At 40.1% G+C, this 19,468-nt stretch overlaps 1 protein-coding gene across 2 annotated transcripts; it reads right to left on the reverse strand.

Moving 5' to 3' along the window:
* Positions 1–1,451: 1,451 nt before the first annotated feature.
* Positions 1,452–18,676, reverse strand: LOC124131538. Of its 2 annotated transcripts, none has more exons than XM_046494849.2 (9): positions 18,558–18,676; positions 13,118–13,190; positions 10,391–11,059; positions 8,630–8,699; positions 7,522–7,632; positions 6,677–6,724; positions 5,140–5,274; positions 3,622–3,694; positions 1,452–3,189 (listed from the first exon to the last, which is right to left on the reverse strand). In XM_046494849.2, exons 2-9 carry the CDS (start codon positions 13,163–13,165, stop codon positions 3,042–3,044), a joined length of 1,302 nt encoding a protein of 433 aa, XP_046350805.2. In that variant the 5' UTR covers positions 13,166–13,190; positions 18,558–18,676; the 3' UTR covers positions 1,452–3,041. The 2 variants fall into 2 exon arrangements, with proteins under 2 accessions (XP_046350805.2, XP_046350804.2); XM_046494848.2 differs by having other exon boundaries at positions 18,346–18,665.
* Positions 18,677–19,468: the final 792 nt, after the last annotated feature.

The following is a 19,468-nucleotide window of genomic DNA, read 5'->3' on the forward strand; positions in this document are numbered from 1 at the left end:
ACGTAAAACTTCTGAGCCTAACTATGATGGACTGCCTTGCTTCCTCTGAGTGGTTTAAAAAAACACTCCAAAGTTATGTCATCATCATCATTTGCATACATTCAGACCATTTTTTCTTGAAGTTTGGTAAATACGGAGGATGTTTAATGAATTCAAAGTCACAGTCATGCATTGCATCATCCATGGCGACAACAGGTTTCTGCATATGTGCGTTGTCCTGGTGCAACAACACAACTTTGGAATGTTTTCTATGTTTAGTTTTGGTAATCTCACACAGTTGCCAAAGCAGATTAACATGGTATTGGCCATTAATGGTCTGAACTTTCGGGAGGTAGTCCACCAGTAAGATTCCTTAAGAATCCCAGGAAATTGAAGTCACCACCTTGCCAGCTGATGGAACAGATTTTGCCCTCTTCATCGAAGGAGACATTACTTTGACTGTTGTTCAGTCTCTAGCTGTGAACTCAAGAAATCACTGAACAAAATCAGATGGGTCTTCTTCAAAATGACATAAACCTGGAGCAGTCCTGATCAGGAATCAGAAGCCTTGGAACCCAGTGCACTGAAGCCTTTGTCATGCCCAGTATATTCCTTATAAAGTTCTCAACTCTCTCATGAAAGATGCCTCCCACATTGGCTGTTTGGTATGTGGTGAGTCGTCAATCATCCATAATCATATAATGTATTTTATCAACATTTTCTTTGGTTGCAGTTGAAGATCTTGGATCTTCTTCGAGGCTCTCTCTTCCCCTCTTGGATAATAGTCTTGGTTGTCAGGCACCGCCTGCATCATCATAAAGTTTGCAGCACGTTTTGTTTGAACAGCACCCTTCCCCACCAAAAAAACCCACCGCCTGCTCGCACTATATTTTCAAAAGCCATTGCCTGAGAACCAATTCTTTTTTTTAAGCCTAATGTTGACAGTCTGTATCCATAGAGCATATTGTACTTAACACCCAAACTGTTAAGGGTATACATGTACTATACATCTGCGTTTAGACTCCTAACGTTTCAACCACCCCTAGTAGTCTAGGGCAAGAGGACTAGCATGAAGGCTGAATGTACCATGACATACTCCAGGTGTACAGTTTCAGGCCATCCATATCATTGTTTCACATCTCCATCCTCAGGTTCAGGGGGAGCAGTGAGAAAAACAATAATACACTCAACGCCAACCCCACCTCACCCATCTTTGGGCGAAAATATAACTCATAATATAAGTTGTCCATTATGACAGATTATCTCTAGATGTAAAAAAATCAGGTGGTTAACTTCTGATATTATAGATATTCAAAAACTGTTCCCAATTTGAAGTATTTTGAAACATGCATGTGATCATAAACTCCAGCAATCGAATGTTCTCTACACATTTGTCTTATCAGTGTTGAGGGCTTAAAGGACGGAGAAACCATCATTAGATGACACAGCTAGTAAAAATAACATAACAATTGTTTCATGTTATTGTCAGATGTTCACAATCACATGTTTTACTGGTAAGCCAGAAGAAAAATAGATATGAAAATTGCATCAAACAGAAAATTGTACAGTAAATCACCATCTATTGTAATCCAGGTAGACTGTGCACAGAATTTGGGCAGACATGTTTGGCTCGTTACAGGTAGAGAGGGTGTACGCATGTTGTGCACGTGCAGGTGATGATGATGATGATGATGAAATTTTCAATGCTAACATGGACACAGGTGTTGCTCATAGATTATGAAAAGATGGGTGTGACAAGTTGATACCAGAATTTTCTAAAAGTTATGAGATAAAAGTTAATTACAAACAAATAAACATGTCAAAGCTTGGTAACCATGGCCAAATTATACATTCTCAGGCTCAAGAATTGGCCTATGTCATAAATCACACCTGATTTATTGAGGAGTATGTCATTGAGTCTATCTCTATGTTAAGGTCTCAACCTTCACAACCATTTGATGAATGACATGACATTATTCATTTTTGTTAGCCGAGATCTGCGCATATCCATCGCACTACTTGTCCTGGACTACCTGCTACTCTTTAATGCTATTATTTCCATTGAAGTATCCCACTTTATTAATATTCAATGTTTAATATTTACACTATTGTCCACTGTCTGTATAAATGTTTATTGAAATGGCATCGTAGTTGGAAAACTTTTGCCCAATCCATTTGACCTTTAATGTCAATAGAAAATGTCTAAAACAAAACAGTTCTCCATTCTATTGTGATAAATATCCTGGACCCAGCAAAGTGTTGGAAGTAAGGTCTGCTTCTCAACCTCTTATCACTAACAAAGCACATAGTTACTCTCAGTAATGAGCATAATTTGTGTAATTCATGAAGATCTGGGGTAGAATAGGTCTTCAGCAACCCATGCTTGCCGTAAAAGGCGACCATGCTTGTTGTAAGAGGTGACTAACGGGATCGGGTGGTCAGCATCGACTTGGATGATGAGTATGATGGTATACCAGTTGCGTGGATCGATGCTCATGATGTCAAGCACTGGATTGCCAGGACCAGACTCGTTTATTTACAGACCGCCTTCATATAGCTGGAATATTGCTGAGCGCGGCGTTAAAAAACAAACCAAAAAACATTACTCTAGCTTGATAACGGTGTAAGAATCTACAGAAACTAAGAGTGCTTTCTCAGTTGCTGCTCAGCTATAAGACATAAAAACAGAAAGACAACTGACAAACAGGCTGACAACAAGCACACCACAGACATACTTCAGACAAACAGACATGTCAATAATCAACTACAGTTTTAAAGTAGTATGACAATTATTGATATTCACTGAAGGCTTAGAGACAATAGGTCCGCAAGGGCACATTGTAAAGGTTGAAGTACACACTACATGTAATAAACTGATACTACACAAATAGAAAAGAAAATATAAAGCAGGTGTAAGGGAGATAATTGTTCTGGCTTGGCCTGATTTCATAAGTCACACTGCATAGGCTGTTGATAGGATCCTACAACATGGAGTGTGTTCCTAGAGGTTCTTGTATGACCCTACTATATAGGGCATTCATACATTGTACTGAATGACCCCACTACAATGGCTGTTCATACAGGTTCTTGAACACCAGCTTCTTCAACAGCATGTAGTCATCATCAGACAAGATGGCCTCCATTTCGGGATAACTGCACTCACTGAAGATTTCCCGGAGACTGATCAGAGATGACAAAGCAGCTTCACACCTGGAAAGAACACTGCATATTTAACACACACATCCTCAATATGATATATACTACTCAAAAGAAGTAAAGACCTAACGATTCTTTCATTTTACAATAGTCATGCCATGTGTTGTGTGTTCGCTTGCTTGCACTTGTCTGGGCTAATGCCGGTTTACAGAGCTATCCCAATGAGATACCATGCCACAGTTTATCATGAATTCCTATCTCAGATACAGTATACTGAATCATGGTCAAATAGTCCTTGTTTTTTTCCACTTAATGCTCAGCCAACAGGGTAACAAGAAGTACATCTTTTCATAGGACACGGCTGGGGATCAAGCCCCCGACCTTCCACTCTCCCGGCGCTCTATCCACTTGACCACAGAGACGGTCGGGCCAGAACTAAGTAACATGTGGTCATTACCTATGACACAGAAGAAAATATGTACTTACTCCTGACAGAACATTTTGTCCACGATGTCTTCCGTAGTGGCAGTGAAATGGTCGATTGAATCAGGGTCCAAACCTGAAACAAGGAACAGCGAGTGAGGCTTGACAGTCTTTATGGGCACAGCATCAGTTTAGTGGGATGCAGGTCTTGTACAATAGTGGTGAACACTGAAGGCCAGGCACGGTGCTGACTACCCAAGGATGATACTGAGGCCACATGCAGGATTCCAGCCTACATTCAGCAGATCCTGGCACTGACGAAGGAGGGGTTTCCAAACAAACTGGGTTTCACATTATAGAATGAATGTTTTCAGTATGACTATCAAGAATTGAACAGTGTATATGCCAAGTTTCGAGTCATCTGATGTGGTTGGAGGTACCGATGCGATAGAAAGAGTGAGTAAGTTGGCTTCAACACCACTTTTAAAAATCTTTTAATACTTGACATAGCGGAGAAAGCAGATTCTTTCATCAAGGTAACTGTAACCTGAGATATTCGTGAGTAATTCTTGTAAAACCCATCTCTTTGTATCGCCACTCCTTTGTTCTTGGGATGACGTAGCTCCATTCAAATTCTATGTCAGATTGGTAACTATGATTTCTCCATAGAACTAAGTTAGTGAAAAAGTATTTGCTGAAGCAACAAGAGTCTTATGTAAGTTGTCATATTCTCCAATTCCCCTTGAAAAGAGACTTGGATCATCTTTCTATTTGTTTGTTGTTTAACACCACACTCAGCACTATTCCAGCTTTATGATGGCCGTCTGTAAATAATAAAGTCTGGACCAGACAATCTAGTGATTGACACCATGAATATCGATCTACGCAGTTGGGATACAATGACATGCATCAACTAAATCAGGGAGTCTGACCACCCAAACTCATTAGTTGTCACTTACGACAAGCATGGGTTGCTCAAGACAAATTCCAAACCGCACCTTCACAAAGGAACGGGCGGTCAAATAGCCTAGTGGTCAAAACGTTCGCTTGTCACGCCGAAGACCCGGGTTCGATTCCTGACATGGGTACAATGTGTGAAGCCCATTTCTGGTGTCCCCCACCGTGATATTGCTGGCATATTGCTAAAAGCAGCGTAAAACTCACTCACAAGGGAACACCATATCAGTTTAATGAGGTTTTGACCCACACAATGTCAACTTAATGTGGGTCAAAAGACTTTTCATGTACTGATATGTGCTTCATGTCAAGGGCTTTCTGCTACCCTGGGTGGAAGTCCATTTCATGTAACAGGTACTTTTCATAAACAATAAAAAAAAAAAAAAAAAATACAAACCCCCCCCTGTCTATTCATAATTTCATTCATACCTCTGATGTGGTGCTGACAAACCAACGATGACAATCTATCCAAACCAAGGAACAATATCAAGGAGAATCTGGGATTCAAACTCATGACCAGCACCATAACCAAGGGATGCAACCTCATACAGCCAACAACAGTACCTCGAGGCAACCGCCCATCACGGAAGTATGATCTTAGAAATGTATTATTTATAACTTCACCTCCACTACGTGCGTCCTTCTTGGAGAGGAGTTCGGCATTCTCCAGCAGCTGTCTGATAATCAGGTCATTCGGCTCCCAGATGGCGTGCCACTCCATGTTGGCTTCGCCTTCCCTGTAGGCTAACTCCAGGTTGTCTGTGGTCAAGGTAACACTATTAGGCCACTCTCTTAAAATATTTTGGTGAATGGACCAACCAGACATAAAAGGGACAAGTTTCAAGTATTTTGCAGTTCAGTTAATTTCTACTTGCTTGTCCTCTTTCTTTTTGATGAATAGAAATACTAAAAGATACAACTACAATTAGAGAAATTGATCACTTTTATAATGACATATATATACTACTAAACATTTGATGGGATTATTCTGAGAGTCCAGATGGGTTATGTATCTGATTGTTTGGAGAGGTTGGCATACGAATAGGAAGTGTTTGTTTGTTTGTTGTTTGTTTGTTTGCTGTTTAACGCTGCACTCAGAAATATTCCATCTACATTATAGCAGTCTCTAAATAATCAAGTCTGGGCCAGCCAATCCAGTGATTGATATCATGAGCATTGTTCACACAATTAGGATATGATAACATGCATCAACCGAGTCAGTGAGCCTAATCACCTTATCCCGTTTGTCGCCTCTTATGACAAGCATGGGTTGCTTATGACCAATTCAACCCGGATCTTCACCATGTTCACAGGTCGAATGGGAAGCGATTTGGGTAGTACCTGATGCATGTATAGCTTCATTTCAAGTAATAATAAACAAAAGACACACATGCAGTTTCAGAGGAGACATAAACAATGCAAAAAACATCATAAAAATGGAAGCATAAACATGATAAAGGGCAAGGTCATACCTTGACAAAAAAAATCAAAATATGCCAAAAACCACATTGTATATAATATTGCATACCACATACACATGATACATGTATTAGCTGCAAATTTAATTAAATAATGATACATGTAGAAATGTTTGAGTAAAGGGCAAAAATGACATTTTCAACATGGCAGCCATGTTTCAAGTCGGATTGGAATTCTGTGAGCTCTTTTAAGAAGCACCACAGCTGGGATCATTCATACAAAATTTCCACTCCATAGGCTTTGTAGTTTCAGATGTTGAAAATGGAATATTTAATGACAAACGACCAGCCAGTCAGACAACCATGCAGAACTATAAGGGGTGGGGACAATTTAATGGCAAATGGGTTTAATACTTAACTTTGTTTGTTTGTTGTTTAACGCTGCACTCAGCAATATTCCAGCTATATGATGGCGGTCTGTAAAAAATCGAGTCTGGACCAGAGAAATCCAATGATTGACATCATGAGCATCGATCCATGCAATTGGGATACGATAACATGCACCAACAAAGTCAGTGAGCCTGACCACCCGATCCCGTTTGTCGCCTTATGACAAGCATGGTCGCCTTTTACAGCAAGCATGGGTTGCTGAAGACCTACTCTAACCCGGATCTTCACGGGTATGGTTTAATAAGCCTAAGTGCACCTGCTATTGTTGTTGAACCATTCCAATACACACATACCTTTAAAGTTTCGGAGGAAGATCCGCCTTGACTCGGTGACTGCAGCAGCTGTAACCAAGCATCTAACATGAAGCAAGCGTATGTGCAAGATAGAGGGAACACAAGGAACAAAAGTGTTACTATCATCTCTATTTGTGCTATTGTTTACATATGCCCTGATGTAAATTTTATCTCCACCGTCATTCAATGTCACCACATATTTTTGTGTAATGTAACAGTATTTGGAGATATTATAAAACTGGAAAAACAACCTAGTTCTGTTTGTTGTTTAACGCTGCACTCAGCAATATTCCAGCATTATGACGTCGGTCTGTAATAATCAAGTCCAGACAATCCAGTGATTGATATCATGAACATCGATCCATGCAGTTTGATACAATGACATGCATCAACCAAGTCAGTGAGCCTGACCACCTGATCCTGTTAGTCGCCTCTTACGACAAGCACAGTCGCCTTTTATGGCAAGCAAGAGTTGCTGATGACCCGGATCTCCTAGTTCTGTTAGTACTGAATATGACTGTTGCTCAACTGGGTCTGAAAGTTTCTGTTTGATTGTTTGACGTTTACCACACTCAGCAATATCCCAGCTATATGATGATACCCAGCTAATAATCAAGCAAAGACCAGACAATCCTGTGATTGATATTATGAGGAATGATCTATGATGTCGGGGTACAATGACATCCAATCAAGTCACCGAGTCTGACCACCCATCAGTTATGTCACCTCGTAAGATCAGCACAGGTCGCTGGGATCAATGCTAACCCTGGAATCCCTACAAGGTTCTGGAAGGAGTGGTATTCACCTTGTACTACAAGCAGAGAGGGATGCTATCTGTAACTGACCTGTGTCCCGTGTGTACTGAATCTGGTCATCAGCATCTGAGTTATTAGTAACCAACCTTCTCTTTGGCCAACCCTGGAAGCCTTGTTCGCCCTTCACCATGGCTACTGGATCTAGAAAGTATCAAATACAAAGAGTGAGTGAGTACGTTGGGATTAATATTACTTTTTACAATTAATCAGTTATGATAAGGTGTGTCAGCTCCGTGGAACGAAAGCTTAAAGTTGTGCCTTTTGTAGATTTCAACCACTTGTCCCCTGGGTATTGTGCAGACACAAAAGATGGAGTTTGTACTTCAAATCAGCAGATCCTGGATGCAAAGGTAAGCAACTCTGCACCATAGATCACTTGGTAACTCTGGGGTACATTTCTTTAGTACCCTATGCCACAAAGACTCCCTCAGGCTTAGTCACCCCACCCCCCACCCCCAATATCTTACTATTATGTGAACAAAGGACTGACTTATCTGATCCCATGGAGTTCAAAACTCTTGTAGTAATCCCGAGCATATAGTTCATAACTGCATATATGCAATCAATTACTATATCTTATCTTCAGTCACGGCTGTATTCCACGAATCTGTGGTTGCAGAATATTTTTCAGAATTGTACTCTTGATGCAGAAATAGACGCATCTTGCATAAAATCACCCATTTGCATTTTTCTAATTATAAATTATTTTATTATTTGTGTAATTTTAGAATAATACACTGATACAAGAACCTTCTACAATATATCATTTTAAATTTTAACATTATGAAAGTGTTCCAATCAATATTCCGGTTTTGTTTTCAAGTGAGTCCAACTTTTGTATTGTGATGACAGCAAGCACATGTCTTATAGCTTCATGCTGTGGCTGTTAGTTCACAAATCATGGATAAATATTTCCAAAAAAGGCTTTAATTTATAAAAAAAAAATAGCTCAAGAGATTTCAGAACTTTGTGCAGAATTCATGAAAATTGGTTGCAGAACTGATCAAACTTTACTGCCAAATATTGATATTTTGGGACTGCAGAATTTAGTAGGAACTGGATCTTGTACAGCTGACAAAGCAGTAACTTACAATTTTTATTTTCAAAACTACTGTCAATAGCCACCTCAAGTACCTACCAAAAAAAGAGTTCCTGGGCTTGGGTTTAATCTTCCCCATGTTTTTCACCAGCAGGTCCACTACGGCACACTACAAGCAGAGAGAAACTTACCATGCAGTTATTCACCAATCTCATTCAGGTCAGATCTACTGCTCCAATACATACCGTATTCGACGTAATAAGCGCCCCGCTCTAATAAGCGCCCACGGCGATATTTGCTTATATATTGGCTAGTGAACAAACTCAATTAGCACCCCTTCCGATTGATCAATGTACACAAGACTTATTTATTCGCGTATAATACACACTCGTGTGTTATATGCACCCTTAATTATGGGCAAATAAATTCTGGAAAAATATATCGGTCATATATAAACATATCAGGCTGTCAGCATAAACCACGAAATTTATCTTTTAACTCTGTTTTTTTCCACCAAAATATAATATTCTAATAAGAGCCCCCTATTTCTTATTTTGAGAGCGCCCTGGGCGCTTATTACGTCGAATACGGTATGTCAAGATCTGACAAACACTCCTCCATATCTTTTTAAACAACACAAACAGGTTGGGTTTTGTGTCGCTTCTAGCAATATTCAAGCCATTTCACGGCAGGGGACACTAGCAATATGCTTTGCGCATTGTACCCATGTGGGCGATTGAACAGTTCTCAATGGAGAATAATGGCTGTGCTATGTTGTGGTTATTTTATACCTTATTGTTGCAGGTATTCAACAACAAGAATTCCTTTCAGGTGTTCGGACGGTCCAGTCATCTGAGGCGCTGCAATTTGCTGTGCAGAGTTGCGTCCCTTGAGCATCCCAGAACCCTATGATCGTGGCTTCAAATCCCAGTTCCCCCAGATTATGTTTCTAGATTTGTCAGCGCCACACCTGTGCTTGTGGGTTTCACCAAAGCGGTAAATGGCTGACACCTGCATCACTTTTGGCTTTCCGGCCATATCCAGTGGACATGCCCTTATATCACTGGAATACTGTTCAAATGTTCAACCAAACCCACTCACTCACACACTCTTTCAGGTGTTTCATTTCTCTCTACACAAATATTAACTGCCCGAAAACCACTGTCTAAGATGCCAATTTGCCATGGAAAGGTGATGTTTAAGAAAGCTGGAACTTGCATTGATAAAAACCATTATGATACCTCCATGTCAGAATGATGACATCTGACTGGTCTACGTGACTGGTCCAAAATACTGTGTATCCTACCTTGGAGGGAAATATACTTCCCAGCGGGAGAATAAATCCCTTATACCTGTCACGAGCAAGACTGCACGTGGATTTCTGACAGGCAGAGTAAATCCTCTTTACCCCACTTTGAAACAAAAAGCAAAAAGTTTTTTTCCGAGTCAATGAGAGTCATGTGACATAGCACAAGTTAACCTCAGCTCAATCAAACATCTTTTTTCTATCAAGTTTGAATTTGCTTTTACAATATCATATCAAAACATGTCGAAAGATAAATTTGTCGTAGCAGGATCACTAAAACCCCATGTACCCTGAGTGATGCTGCTTCAACTTCTAATGCATCCTAAAGTGGCACCTTACGACTAGGCCTGTCATAACATCATACTGAGAAAGTTTGTATCAATACATGGACTCTTATCAGCTAAGTTTACCAGGGTGCCGTTACACAAAACAACCTTAGCGCTACGACTGTGGCTATGTTAAGGTATGGGAGTTACGATCACCTTAGGGGTCAGGTCTCTTTGTACAAGGGCACCCAGAATGTGACAAGACCCGGGTTCTAACTAGTGGCTCACCTTTTCCATGTGATAAATATACGATGCTGTCACAATCTCCATTTGCTGCGTGGCATGGATGACAGCGCACTTGTCCACAACATTCTCCCCTTCTTCCTTCCAGAAGTTCACCTGGTAGTCGGGCACTGTACTGTATGGATGCAGGAACAGACACAGACACTCCTGGTCTAATACCACAACAAACTCCTCGTCTGCAACGCTGCTCTTTGATCTCACATCAGTCACCTTTACATGGAGTCGAGCGACAAAACATGGAATAAAAGCATCAAATATCGTGCTTGCGTGGGAGTCATCCTGTATCGCTCTCAACGGTGTAAACTGAAGTTGACGGAACTTGTTCATAACTTTGCCTGTTTGAGCAGCACTTGTGACTTTCATATAAACATATTTTGTTTTCTTGTTGATGTCATGACTCTCTGCTTGACGGTAGGAAAATGTTACTATGTTTTCATCGGATTTTGTCATTAGGCTGGTTTTCGTTGTGATATATCGTATTTGTGTGAATGCAACACATTCTTCCCCAGTCCTGATACAACTATGCTCATGATCAATGGTGATGGATATGGTTTTCTGTTCAATGTCACCATTGTCACCGTCGAAAAGGACAGTGGCCTCAAACTCGTCATTCTCCATCAGCTGTGCTCCTTCGCCATTCAGGAATTCTTTCAGCTGTCACAAAAAAAAAATTAATAATAATCTAAATATGATGAAAGATAACTCACACTAGATGTTTATAGTTTAGTACTTGTTGCTGGATCCCTCGACCCTAAATATTAGGAATGTGAGAATAATTTACACCCCCCCTCCCCCCCCTTAAAAACACAGGATTAGCCATGACAAATACCAGGGATTTCCTGGATCTATTTATTTTCCATTCCTGGGGACCTTTAGTGATAAAGTCTGGGGTCTAAAGCCTGGAAATAACAGTATTCAAGTTATATCACGGTGTTTCAGCTTAATGTGGGAGGAAAACCGAAAGTGATGCAGGTCTCAGAGGTCTACCACTTCGGTGAAAACCACGGGTATGGTGATGACAAACTTAGAAACATAATTGGGGCGAACCGGGATTTGAACCCACAATCATAGGTTTCTGGCATGCCAACTCTGCACAGAGAATCGTGGCGCCTTACACTACTGGACCATCCTTGTGCTTGACTTGATGCCCAACAATGTTATTGATGTCACTGCACATACCCTGAGGCCCTAAGTCTACTTAGGCTCTTGATAAAGATATTCGGTAAACCAACTAATAAAAAAAATGGGTCTTATTTCTTCATGTACAGGAAACATATTAGTCCCAGATGAATTCTGTGGTAAAATTACTCAAATCTGTGGCTAAATAACAATATTTTGCAGTAAAAACACTCACTCAAAAATTAATACACATCATATTTTCTTAAAAATGATTAAAAGCTTGCATTTAGACATTTCAGGTTTGGTGTAACACATCATCTTTATGTAGTCATAATACAAGAGCACTTAAAAGTGAGAATTATTTATTTCCAAAAAATTTTGATCCAAATTTTGAAAAAAAAGCGAGGCAGAAGGCATTTTACTGTATACATTGTATTAATTTCAAACCGACAATTCAAGGCATATTATTGTGGACATTAACTATGGGGTGGGTAGTGTATATATATCATCAAGTCAAGAAACACACATATCCTGGCTGTCTTCATCCTGGTACATGAAGACAACAAAATGACGTGAGAGTGGTGTTTGCTAGTGAGTTGGCAGAGAGGAACTTTTAAGCATTCATCTTTATGCCCAAAGATGCAATAACATATTTCCAGCACGTAGCCACTGTAAACAATGGTAAACATTTCAGAAAACCCAGGATCCAAGTTTCCTGTTTTAAGTTTCAGACTTCCTCCTTTCTCATTCTGCATGTATTATCTTCCCATCTTCCAATCTCATTTAAATCAGACCTACGTTCTCGCTGCTGAGAAACAAAGATCTGAGGACATCCCATTACAGGTCCATCAGAACGACCTTTCGTGAACTTTGACCGACCACTGAAATGACTAACAAGAAGTCGACATCAGCCAATTAGAAAGCAGCTTTCTCGAGCTTTATGGCACTCGTTTCAACCTGGCGACTTCCATTTCAGACGACGCTTGAAAAATATGTTGACATTTTGAAAACTGAACAAATGAACATTCCGGAATGTCTAATATATGGTTGAGAAGGTATGGCAATGCTTCCCACGTACTGTGCAACACCCCCTCCGTTCAAATGTTTATCCCACGGAAGCGAGAGATAGATGATTATTTTGACGGAATCAGTCGTACGGCTGTAATTGTCAATCGGATTACCCCATGTTAACGTTTTGGAGGTTGCAAGATTAGAACTGTCACTTTCATGATCTGGTAAGGGACGCTTTGATTGGTCGGATGAAAGGTCGTTCTGATGTGACCCGTAATGGGATGTTCTCAGATCTTTGTTTAGCAATCACGAGAACTAAGATCTGATTTTAATTAATGAGATTGCCTATCTTCATCCTCGTCCAAAAAAGGGCAGATAACTCTAACTACCCTTTAGTGGTATTACGGTACGTCAATAGATACTTTCGTGACTAAGATATATCTCTCATTTGCATTCTGTGTACATGATATACAACACTTATGAGGCATTCTCATCCCTACCAAAAATCAATATTTCTTGATCTTAGCAATACCAATGTGCAGTACCGAATACCAAGGTAAGGTGAGCTAAACTTTAGCTTACCTCAGTGGAGTCCCAAGCCTGTGGTCTGTATGCCCAGGGCTCTTCCATATTTGTTGATTTCTGGATCTTTTGGCTGAAATGAATATGAATAGTTGGCAATGATATACAAAAGGAACATGGTGGATTCTGCCCATGAAAATCTGGATTAGAACTGATCCTCAGCAACCCATGGTTGTCGTGAGAGGCGACTAATGGGATCAGGTGGTCAGGCTTGCTGACTTGGTTGATGCATGCCATTGTATCCTAACTGTGAGGATTGATGCTCATGATGTCAATAATTGGATTGTCAGATCCAGACTTGATGTCATACAGCTGAGTACTTCATAACAACAAACAAATAAACAAGGGTGTTATCTTTGAACAACTGCAGGGATAATGTTTTCAAAGTTTAAGCTTCACAGGTTTATCTGTAGCATCACAGATGAAGATAATACTCTTACCAGGCTCTGTAGCTCACCAAACTTTTTTCTGGATAATTGCAACATCAGATAATAAAAGTCATACAGTGATCCCTCGCTACAACGCTACCTTCGGGGTCCAATTAATTGATGAGCGTTATAGATGATTGGCGGTTTAACGAAGGTTGAGTCGTAGGTGGTAGATGACCAACAAAACAGTATACTTGCTCTGCCTACCTAACACGATCTACGTTGCACGTTTCAGGGTTTCAAAAAAGAATAGAAGTTATTTATGATTCACAGTGCATAAAAAGATTTATCGAGTATCAATATGCGCTTTCAAAAAAACAAAACACATCGTATCCCTTCAGGTGAATAAACAGGTAGATCTATAACAAACTTGGTCAATACAAGTATGAAATTTGATATAAAACATCACTAGACATGATGATTTACCATTTAAAATTTATTTCCTGCTCTCTAAGGTATTCTTTTATATGCAGAGATTAAGATTACCGTGTGTATTTTCTCGTAAACTAATATCGTGTTATTTGCTAAAGGCAAAACAAGAATATACTTAAGATAAGTACAAGAAGACTTAAACAACTCAACAAGAATATACCAATGTGAAAATGCATTGCATTTGTCATTTGGCACATGGACCTGAATCTTAATGTTCTTTTTTAAGAGGGCGGTTGGGTAGCCTAGTGGTTAAAGCGTTCGCTCGTCACACCGAAGACTCGGGTTCGATTCCCAACATGGGTACAATGTGTGAAGCCCATTTCTGGTGTCTCCCACCGTGATATTGCTGGAATGTTGCTAAAAGCGGCGTAAAACCACACTCACTCACTCTTTTTTAAGAAACAGAAATCATACACGATTCTCTGAATGCTTTTCTTGATCGCTGGTACTGAGAATTTAGAAGCCTTGAAGATGATTGGCTGGTTAGAAAGTTCACCTGACGTTGCGTTGTATGGTGGGTTTGCAGGGGTTGTAAGCAGAGAAAGAGACTTTACTTTTTATGAAATTATATTATGATTATTATAAGGCCATAGCAAAAGAATAGTAACAAAAAGTGAAAAACACAACTTAAGTTCATAAACCTCGACTTGCAATTCAGGTTAGCTAATTTTTTAAGCAATAAATACATATAATTTCAGTATTGCAATCAGTATTTCTTTAGACAAAGGCTTCTGCATTTATTTTCGCGACCAAAATACAATCTGTTTGTGATCATGGTGATGGCCCAAATGGTTGCAAATGATACTTACATTCTTACATTATTAAAAACAGAAGCACACAGATGTTTTTCTATTGGACTTTCATGAAAACATTTAAATCTCACTCTGATTCCAAAACCTGTGGTGTCTGAGAAAAAGATTCTAAAAGATTTTTCATATACGTTTTCATATTTTTAGCGCCATGAAAACATTTAATTATGTCCCATGACGGTGCTACCTACACCTTGTCTTGGTAAGTTAAAAGGTAAGGGTTAGCAAGAAAGTGGAAACAAATCAAATTAATTTTTTAAAAACTATTTTGACTTTTTTAATACTGGACATAGAAGTGAGGGCAGATTCTTCAACCAGGTAATTGTAACCTGACATATTGGTGTGTAATTCTTGTTAGTCCATCATGTTGTATTGCCACTCCTTGGATCTTAGGATGTAGGGCTGGGACGAGTCCAAATTTACTACCCGGGTACCCACCTCCCTATTACCCGACCCTACCCGGGTACCCGCTGTAGATATTTAGAGATAGGTACAAAATGTCTGATTTGGAAAGGTTTGACTGTAGCCCTGGTAAATTGTACTTGTACACGTGTAAAAGGATCTGGTCATGCATACACTGAAGTTTACTGCATGAAGTTTTATCTTTATTCAAACATATAAAAGTAAGAAGGAATGGTGCATTGTCAGAAAGAAATGGGAACATAAGTGACTTATAGTGTAACCAAAGAATTTTTGCCATTAAACAATATATCACGTGACTAACCACAGGTCCGGGTAGTCCTGTAGGTACCCGGGTCCTACTGATGACCCACCCGACCCGAGTACCCGAGTTACCCGTTCCAGCCCTATTGGGATGATAAAGCTCCATTCAAATTCTTTGTCAGATTGGTGACTAAAGTCTACATATTAACTATTTCCTAGGCTCCCTAAGATGATTTCTCCATAGAACTAAGTTAGTGATAAAGTATTTGCTAAAGCACCAAGAGTCTATATAAGTTGTCATATTCTCCAATTCCCCTTGAAAAGAAACTTGGATCATCTTTCTTTTTGATTGTTTGTTGTTTAACGCATGACTCAGCAATATTCTAGGTAAATGACGACGGTCTGTAAATAATTGAGCCTGGACTAGACAATCCAGTGACTTACATCATGATCATTTACCTACGCAAATGGGTCATGCTGACATACACCAACCAGCCTGACCCCTGGTTTTTTGTTTGTATCCAAGACGACACGCAAAAGTAATTTGATAGGTCAACCTCTATTTTTCATGCTGTGACATGTGAATTGATCCCCAATAACTGATCACAGGTAATCAGACCACCTTTTCACAGACCACAGGTAATATTTCCACCCATTGCACGATCACAGATAATTATCATGCAAACTAGATCATATTTCATAGAGATGAGGAATAATTCATTCTTACTTATCAATCTGATAGTGACTAGAACTATATCTTTATCAAGTTTATGTTTAGTATACTGAGTCCGAGTCGACCAGTCCTTGTTTTAGCCCCTTAAGGTCGAGTGCCAGACAGGGTAACAACAAGTACAATCTTTTAACGTTTTTGGTATGACGCAGCCGGGGATCGAACCCTGGACCTTCCTCTCTCCGGGCGGACGCGCTACCTCTAAACCACGGAGGCGGTTGCCCTTTCGGATAACTGAATTAATTTTCCCTTCTGCGTTGTTTCTCATGGCCCCTTGCTGTGTGTGTACAGTTTCTGACTGGCAAGCCTGAGTGATTGCTGAATCAAGAGTGACTGTGGCATCTACCTGCACTCAGAGAAATGGTACACACACACAACACACGTGCATGCAGGTCGCTATAAAGGTGCAATAATCTTGGACGTAATGTTAAACCCCATTTCACCTTGGACTCAAGGACATTTGTATTAGCAGTACACACCTAATCAGACCTCAGAAAGCGCTGTGGAGGCAACATGCACTTCAAGTTGAAATGCCCGGCTAGAGATTCAAATTGCAAGTTATGCAAAAAGAATGGACATTGGACAAAAGTGGGTAGGTGAGGTGAGGTGGAATTGGGTTTAACACTGCGTCCAAGGTTATTGCACTTATATAGCAATGTGCATGCACGTGTATGTGTGTGTGTGGCTGCTTGTACTAGTCCGGACTGATGCCAATTTATAGTGCTAGCTCACTGAGATACCAAGCCGCAGTTTAACATGAATACCCCACTCAGACACAGTATACTGACTCCGAGCCGACCAGTCCTTGTTTTAGCCCCTTAATGCCGAGCGCCAGACAGGGTAACAACAAGTACCATCTTTTAACGTCCTTTTGTATGACACGGACGGGGGAAAAGTGGACAGGTCTTCAAGCAGAAACGTGCATGTAGTAGTTAGTGATAATGAATCATAAGAGGAAAAATTCGTAGGTTCAGTCAACGTGGATACACGTATTAAAGCAATGGTAGAATAAGTCCATGATGAGACATGCAAAGGATAAATGATCAAGGTGAAGGTTGCCAAGCATTATGTGGAATTCAAGATTGACACAGGCACCAATGTGACTTTGATACCAAAGAAAAACCCTGCAGATATATGTTCGTTTCCCTGAATTCGCTGAAGGGATACAATGCAAGACAAATATGTTTTTATTGCAAATGTAGGTATTGTGTATGCGCTGGTGATGTGCTTCATTCCGATTCGCTTTATAGACAGGGTATATAAATTAGCATCGGTTTTGTAGGCTTGTACAGGAGGCTCGTCTTATACGTGGGGTCGCTTTATAGATGGCGATATATGGTAATTCTGACATTGAGTATGTATCGCCTGATAGAAAGCTCTCAGGAGTTGCATGGTGAGTACAAGCTCCAGGTTTGTGGACAGTTTGTGATCACATTAAAATGGCAGGACAAACAGATCACACAAAAACTTTATGTAGTCGAGAACTCGGAACAACATGTACCCTGCTTGGAAAGCCTGCAATAGAAGCCATGGAAATCATCACTGAGGATGCTAGACCTGTTGCAGTCTCCTTGAACAAACAGAACCTTTACAAGAAAATATATCCAAAACTCTTCAGTGGATTAGGCAATACTCAGCGCATGTATAGGATCCAATTGAAGCCATATGAAAACCATTAGCTTTGTTTACTCCAAGGAAAATAGCCTCTCAGGGAGCAGATTCAGGAGGAGCTTGCATATGTTATATCACCAGTTACAGAGCCTACAGAGTGATGCGCAGGAATGGTTGCCATACCTAAGCCTGGAAATGAATAGACACTGGGGCAGCTGGCAGGAGCAAAGTACTTCCCTATTTAGGGGCCTGTGGTACATCCTATCAGGGTTAGAAACTAACAGTTTTTGTCCACTGGTCCTTATAATGATAACATATAGCAAACCCCTTAAAATGGCCCAATTTCTACTAGTCCTTAGGATACCTTTACTATTGGGCAGTTCGGTAACATTGGACTACAGGACTACAGGACTAGTGCCAATTTCTGACGCGACCTATGTATATAGGATATATGAATAGGCCTTATGGTTGTTTATATCAGAGAAAATTATGATCGAATCATTGTTATGCGTAAACAAACATTATTAAAACAGCTAATTTAATCAGAGAACATACCTGGTATTTCCACTTCTGTTTGACAATGTCCGCTTGGTTATTCTAAACCGAAACAAGAAGTACTCCGCTTGAACACACAGTCCCCGTTATAACGTAATTTCTGTATTGTTGTCATCCAAACAAAAAACGGATATCCACTAAAACTTAACACAAGCTGGCATCACTGTAATTGAAAACCACCATCACGATTAGAAACAAAACTGAATTCTTACATCAGTGAAACGTGTCTTCGCACCGCGTTTTGACGATGAGAGCGTCTCAGCCAAAGTTGTTGAGTCTATATTTAGCGTCCACGATTCAACTGGGCCTTCCCCATACCGCCAATTCGTTGACCGAGTTCCTTCTTCCTCTTAATCACTCTGCTTCAGCGCGTGCACACTTCGCTTCATTTCGTACAGACGACGTAGGGAACGATATAAGGCTGTGTGGAGTTGGACAAAACCGCATTCACCAGCGCATTGTAACAAAGCAGCCAGTCTATTTGTGTTGGTCGTGTGCACAATGGTAATGATAAACTGCAATATCTAGGAGTCCATCACTAGTCCACAACACTTATTTCTGTGATGTTAAAATAACTACACAGCGTTACTGCAGTGGCGGTCCGAGGTTCAACTCGCGCCCAACTCAAAGTATACTTACTATAGATAAGATAAGATAAGATAATATTTATTGCAGAAACGTTCCATTACGGGACAGATGCAATTTTTAAAAGACAAGACATTATGATTCATATATACATATATACAGACATACATAATTTACATTCCTGTAGACACATACAAAAAACAAAATATATGATATTTAATTGGTCCAGTAGCCCACTTCTGGTGTCCCCCGCTATGATATTGCTGGAAAATTGCTAAAATCGGCGTAAAACATACTCACTCACTCACTAATAGGGCCAGTACGTCGACCGTTTGCAAACTATAGCCGATAACCCCATAGTATACACATCGATATCACTCAGCCACCGTTCGCTTACTTTGTGTGCTGGCGATTAGGTGCCTCACTCTGAGCGTGTGGGTTCGAATCTCGAATGGGACTCAACCCCCTAAAAGTACTAGAATATGTACTTTACTATAAAAGTGTTATCCTAAATATACCAGTTGTTACATCTGACCAT

The sequence above is a fragment of the Haliotis rufescens genome, unplaced genomic scaffold, assembly GCF_023055435.1.
Source record: "Haliotis rufescens isolate VD_foot unplaced genomic scaffold, xgHalRufe1.0.p SCAF_1, whole genome shotgun sequence".
Lineage (NCBI taxonomy): Eukaryota > Metazoa > Mollusca > Gastropoda > Lepetellida > Haliotidae > Haliotis > Haliotis rufescens.